This window comes from Miscanthus floridulus, chromosome 10, assembly GCF_019320115.1.
Source record: "Miscanthus floridulus cultivar M001 chromosome 10, ASM1932011v1, whole genome shotgun sequence".
In the NCBI taxonomy this organism is placed as follows: domain Eukaryota; kingdom Viridiplantae; phylum Streptophyta; class Magnoliopsida; order Poales; family Poaceae; genus Miscanthus; species Miscanthus floridulus.
The window spans coordinates 21,813,712-21,820,320 of record NC_089589.1 but is presented as its reverse complement, the minus strand read 5'-3'; the positions used below and the strand labels follow the sequence as shown (position 1 = coordinate 21,820,320).

Below are 6,609 nucleotides of genomic sequence, written 5' to 3'. Positions count from 1 at the left end.
AGGAGACTCATGAGCAGATCCTTCCTGTGTGATATTTTTAGTATGGCTAAATTGCAGCGTCAGAAGATTGTAGAATGGACACTAAGCATGTAACTAATAATGCCTTTATTATGCTGCTGCTGCTGCTAGTATTTGACTCTGCACCTGAGATCTTGCTAGCAACAGCATGCTGTCATCAGGAGTTTATTGTGCATACATACAACCTACATAGTATATCACAGGATGTATGTATGCATGAGTCCACAAGACTTAGCCTTCCACATGGACCCAACAATCCAATCATATATCCAGACCATGCATTAGCACTAACACACTTAATAAGCAAGCACACCCACCTGTCCATCCTCCATCCAAAAGTACAAGGTTTCCACAAGTATGGATGGAGGAAGCAACATAGCAGCAAGGTTCATAAAATATTTATGATTGACTGATCTAATGATTGTGCTGACCTGTTACTATATAATATTTATTCACAGGCAATTCAGTTATATTTACTTCCCGACACCTTACAAATACACTACTCAGCTTGGGGTCATAGTTAGAAGAGAATATCCAGGTGTGATTGTGGAGGTGGATGAGAACGGTGATGAATTCAAGCGCCCAGCTCTGGATTGGTCTGATTATTTTCATAAAAATCCTGAAGCTACGGGAATGACAAGGGGAGAAAAAGTGGTTTCCGAATTTTGGGTAAGATATGTTCAATCTGAAATTTCTGAGCAACATCTATGCAATCTGAAACCTATGTTCATGGTTCTGTACACGTGCAACGTTTGTTCCAAGTTCCAGAAGGAGATCAACAAGCTGCTGACTGTGTTCTAGAAGCTTGTTTGAAGAGAAGGGTGAGGAACATGATGTATCAAGTCCGTGTTGATGCTGTCAAGAAGTACTACTGGGAAATAAAATACTTAGCCATAAAAAAGGCCGTAGCATGCCACATTGACCTCGAGTATGAGCAATACAAGCAAGGAAAGCTTGAGGGGTTCAGTGATGAGGTGTGGCCCCTCCTTTGTGCTTATTGGTGCTCAGATGATTACAAGGTAAAACGTAAGAGAGGGCAAACATCTCGCTCAAGTAATGAAGATATTTCTCAAAACCGAGGAGGATCTAGACCATTCACAGAGACACAACAAGTATTGGTATGCATGTGTATATTCTTTCATCTCTTTGTAGAAACTTAGTAGCCTATTGTATATTCATATCTCATTGGAAAATTTACTATTTTTTAGGAAGCTAACTTTGTACCACAGAAAGCAACCCCTATTAATACATTTGCTGCGATGAAATCTGGCATGAAAAGCTTGGATAGCACTGGTAGATGTGGTCCAGTCAGTAACCAGAAAGCACAGAAACTCATGGTATGTATGTGACATGTGTGCTGAAAAATTTCATGACTTCAGGTCATCAGGTTTGGGAGTTACATTTTTCTGAAGTTTTCTGCTAGGTTATGTTCATATCTGCGTAGCAATGCTTCTTTGTGCTTTTTCACCCTGTTAACTTAAGAATCAGGTCTATGTTATAACTAGAAAGATGTGGAGAACTTCTTAAGATTTTCAAAATGTTAAAGAACATATTTTTCTGTGATCTGGATCTCTAGTTATGATTTATTGAAGTGACTTTCTTGCTGCTGTCCAAAAAATTCAGAATACAAAGTTAGCATATTTTGGCTATTTGTACATCTCTAGAACATGTTTCCTTGTTCTGGTCTTTGTAGGATGACTACTTTGCTGCTGTTAAGAGGATAGAATGTGCAAACGAAGAGGATGGAGACGGTGCAGACATGGAAGTGGATGGGCATGAGGTTGAGCAACAACAATATTTAAATGAGAAGGCGCTATATGATGTGTCTAGTGGTGCCCCAAGAAAGCATGGGCGTCTTGCCATAGCACATGGTGCGGTCAAGTATTCAGATGTGAGGGCAGCCGGAAGGGAAAGAAGCGTCCGTCCATCAAATTCAGCGACTACGCAAAACATATCTCGTGAAATGGAAGAGCTACGTCGTGCAAATGGAAGGCTAGAACAAGAGAATCGTGACAAGGACAATGCACTGCAGCAAAGCAACGTTCTTGTAGGCTTGGTACTGGTATGTGATATGCTCTTGTAAATACTTCACCAATATTATATGTGAATTATCTAATAGTTGATATGAAGTATCTATGCTTGCAATACACTTGTAGAATCTTTATCGGGAGACAGGAAGGGCTGTGCCAGAAGAAGCGTTACGACATTTGTCCGCTACGCAAACAATTGTGAGTATATCTTCATTCCACAATCAATATGTTTTCTAGCTGTCAGATCCATGACTTAGAGATTTTAAGATGGAAAGGAACTACAAACTGATTAGTATTTTGTGGGGTCCTATTCAGAATGGCAACACAGAGTACAGCAGTGAGGAAGTGGCCTCATCTTGATTGTTGTATAGCTACTGCAGTGAATTTGTATGGCTATTGCAATGAGGAAGTGGCCTTATGTTGGTTTGTAATGTTTCACACCTCCTTGAAAACCCACAGTTGGAACACTTTAAACTTTGTCCAATTTTACTTACTCCTGTAACCTTGTCCAATTTAGAAGCTTTGCTAAAAGTGTTATATTGTTTGGAGACAATTCCACTTACTGTTGTAACTTTGTTCACATTTAGGCAACTGGTTCTTCTCATGCTGCCTCAGAATCTGACAACAATGCTAATGATGTTTGCCACACCAATGAGGATCTCCATGCTGTAAACATTGGCAACAATCAAGGTTCCGACAACAATGGAGATCATGCATCGATAATCTGATGGTTTAGTTGCAAAACATGGATGTGGTGGTAGTTTCTTTTGTAGAGTTGTGCTTATGCACATGAACTAGTAGCTGCCTCTTATCTGTTAGCTTTAGTTTTACCCGATGATGCATCTCAGCTAAAACTTGAACTACTGAGATGAGATGATAATGCTTTTGAATGTATCGATGCCGGACCATTTGGACATCATCTACTTATAGCCTGGATGCTATGAATGAATGTGTTGAACATTTGGATGTTTACATGTGTGCTATTTATTATGCAGTAATGAAATTATTGTATGGACAATCTCTATTTTAATATGATGTTGGTACTGTTCCTAAATAATTATTGTATCCAATTTTTCTGCATGTTTAAGTGTGTTTTTTCTGACGGTGCTTTGTAAATGCCCGTCAGAAAATATTATATTTCTGTGCGTTAGCCGTGCCCGTCAGAAAAATAAGCTTTTCTCTGTGAGTGGGCAACTACAACTCTGTCGGGATGATAACGACAGAAAAATTATTTTTCTTGCGGGTTTTTACTTTTTTCTGTGTGGTTTCACACACACTAAAAATATATTTAATCTGGGCTGTCACATTTTTCTGTGAGTGTACTACGCACAGAAAAATATTTTTCTGACGGTGAACACACAGAAAATATCAATTTTTCTGACATCATATTTCTGTGTGTATTTTTCTGAGCGTTCACCATCAGAAAAATATTTTTCTGACGGTATTCGCATTTTTCTGTGCGTTTTCGCACGCACGGAAGAATGTGAGTTTCCAGTAGTGCTCACGTTTGTCTCCAAGGAATATTCTCTCCAAGTCACCTGAGCGGCCAAGCCCCTTTCTCTCCTTGCCAGTCGCGCTAGGGTTAGTCGCCGCCACTGCCGTTGTCGCCATCGGCTGTCGTCTGCTCCCCATCCGTCGGCCCCTCCCCAATTTTGCCATCTCATGAGCCTCGCGTCCGTATCCAAGTTCCCCTAGCCCCTTTCTCTCTTCTCGCTAGGGTTAGACGCGCCGCTGCCGCCAGCGGCTGTCATATGCTCCCGCCACCATGTCCGCAGGGTCCGCATGCAGAGCCCCTCTCTTGTAGCCATCCACCGAGGGCCTGACACACCAATGCTTCCGCCTCCACGGCCTCCTCCGGATACACTAATAGACATGGGCGCCTACTCATCCTCTTCCCCGTTCTTGCTCGTAGCTGTGTCGCTGGAGCCAACGCCCATCGGCCGCAAGCATGCTTGGCCCTGTGGCCCCATCGGCCACTGTCACCATCACGCCTCGCCCCTAGCTGTGAGCCTGCGCGCCGAGCCACGGCTTGTCGAGTGTCGGGTGCCAGTCACTGCACGCCGCCCTCTAATTCACCTGCTGTCGCGGGTTCGTTGCCATGGGCAAGCATCGTTGTTCGTAAAATGATAGGAGTGTGGACTCAAGAACATGAGAGAAGACATGGCGATGCATTCTGGTTCAGGATATCGGAGCCCTATGTCTAGAAGTGAATAGTTCTTCGTATTCGTGAGCACCCAAATTGGGGGGTTACAATGAAAGAGAAAGAGATTTGGTAGGTGATCGCTCGGTGCTATCCTAAGGCTCATCGGTGGTGAGGTTTCTTCCTAGCGAGTAAGGGAAATGCTCCTCTCTCTTGCTGGGTTGCCGGGGGAGGAAAGCTCGGTCGTTCCTCTCGGTTGCTCTGCGTTGGGCTGAGCTCAAAATGCTCTGGTTGGGTTCTCTATTTTTCCTCTCTTATATTACGAGGAATGTTAGGTACAAAGCGGTTTGGCGTTCCATTCTATTGTCTTCATGTGCCGGAGTCCAGGAGATTGCTGCTATGGCGTGGATGGACCCTTGCGTTGTCGTGGAGTTGGGGGTGCCTCGGGTGCCTCTTAACTCCGCTGGCCCTAATGCTTGACAGTTAGGGTCTGTCTACTATGGGTTCGGACCCCACCGGGTGAGCCTTCTCGAGGCTTCCTAGGTGGCAAAGGTACTTCGGCTTGAGGGCTGACGAGCGGGCTCGGGAGCCTAGCGCCCCTGAGGTCGGTGGGACGGTTTGTCCTGTTGCGTCAAGCCAATTGTGTGACCCTACCGGGGGAGCGTCCAACAGTGCCTCACGCTCACCGGTCGGGCCGGCGCCATGGAGCCCCTGAGCCTGCCAGAGCCTTGGATGCTAGGGCAGTCTGATGCTCGGGGCATCGGATCCTGGTCCAAGCACTAGCTTGTGCTGGGGACGAGCTGGGGATCAGGCTTGGTCTACCATCGGTCGGGAGCCAGGGCAAGCTCGCGCTCTTCCTGATCCTTGACGAGAGCGTATGCGCGAGCGTACCTGATAGGTATAGCCCCCGATCCCCCGACCGACCGGTGGCCCCCGAGCCCCGAGCAAAGGTTGTGGGTGTGTTTGGGCTCTGCCTGTTCCTTGACCGGAGGGTATGCGTGAGCGTACCCGATGGCTATAGCCCCCAATCCCCCGAGCGACCCAGGCGGAGGGTCTGTCGGGGATCTCTCAGTCGGGAGTCTCTCCTCCGAAGACTTAACATACACCTATGTTTGACTCTCGTCACCTACACTATCGCCTGCCGGTCGCCGCCAAGAGCATCGGAGACCCATATAGCACCATGCGCCGAGCTGTACGAGCAGCAACTCTGGAACAGGAAGACTGAAGATATTTCTTCTCTTTAATTCAATTCTCTGCGAATTTAGATTCCAACTTCTAAGTTTACTATTTCAATTCTATCATATCTATGTAGAGTTTTGAACTTTTAACTTCAAATAGAATAAAATTTTACAGATTTCTCGGTAATTGGATTAAAGATGAAGAGGACTAGGACTTCAGCATCGTGTTACTGTCGAGGACGAGAAATAGCTATTTTTTTTCTATGACACACACATATATATAGTCATATAGACTATGATATAGCTATCGGCATTTCCCTTCTGAAATTTGGCCCTAGTCTTTATTGAATCCTGGGTCGGCCAGTGCCTCCATCAGACCTTCATACAGAGGGATCCAGGACAAATTCACTCCTGAAAATCGAGATCACGGAGAAATCAGCTTCATTTGGTCAACCGAACATCCCCTTCATTTGGTCATAAGTGATGTCTTCCCGAGGCATCTCCCCACAAAGATGTTTCCATTGGCATCGAATGGTCTTGGCACTCGCGCCCTAAGTCATTAGGAAATCATAAGCTAGATACCTTGGTAGGAATATGCGCCATGTTCGCTTGGCTTATAAGCCATACTTTTTCAACCAACGAACAATATTTTTCTCTCACAACAAATCAGCCAACAGTACTCTCAGTCATGGCTTATCAGCCAAACGAACAAGGCAATGATCAAAACAAAGCCCCAGGTGCAATAGCCACGCTGCTGACTTTCAAACTATTTTTTATGTAAGTAAATATTAAACTGTCCTCACCTGAAGCAACTTCCTCAAGCTCATCTGCCCAGCTATTTTAATTATATGCTATCTCGAGCAGCATCAATCCGCTGTGTGACTGTCCGAGCCGAGCAGTTCTGTCTGGTTGAAGCGACGCCAAGACGCACATCCTGCATGCCGGAATCAGCATTCACCAGCCAGGTGATACGCACGTGATACGCAGCCAAGTAATCATTCATCTAGCTTGCTGGTTCTGTTCTACTTGTCCGTAGGACAAGCCGCAGTAACTGTATCCACTTTCCTTTGGCCTCCCATTCCTAACACGTCATGCACGCGCACCTTCTGGTCATCAGTACTATGCTTTGGGTTGTTCGGACACTTTGTTGAGCTAGAGGTGCAAAAGGAGACCACGTTCTACCAAATATATATTGAGCTGGAGGTGATTACTTACTTTTTCTTCACACTACTATAGTATTTAG

At 45.2% G+C, this 6,609-nt stretch overlaps 1 protein-coding gene across 1 annotated transcript; it reads left to right on the top strand.

Moving 5' to 3' along the window:
* The first annotated feature begins 1,277 nt into the window (after positions 1-1,277).
* LOC136488173 (uncharacterized) lies at positions 1,278-2,776 on the top strand. The gene is made up of 3 exons (XM_066485187.1): positions 1,278-1,355; positions 1,712-2,080; positions 2,636-2,776. The coding sequence occupies exons 1-3, from the start codon at positions 1,278-1,280 to the stop codon at positions 2,774-2,776; spliced, it is 588 nt and encodes a 195-aa protein (XP_066341284.1).
* Positions 2,777-6,609: the final 3,833 nt, after the last annotated feature.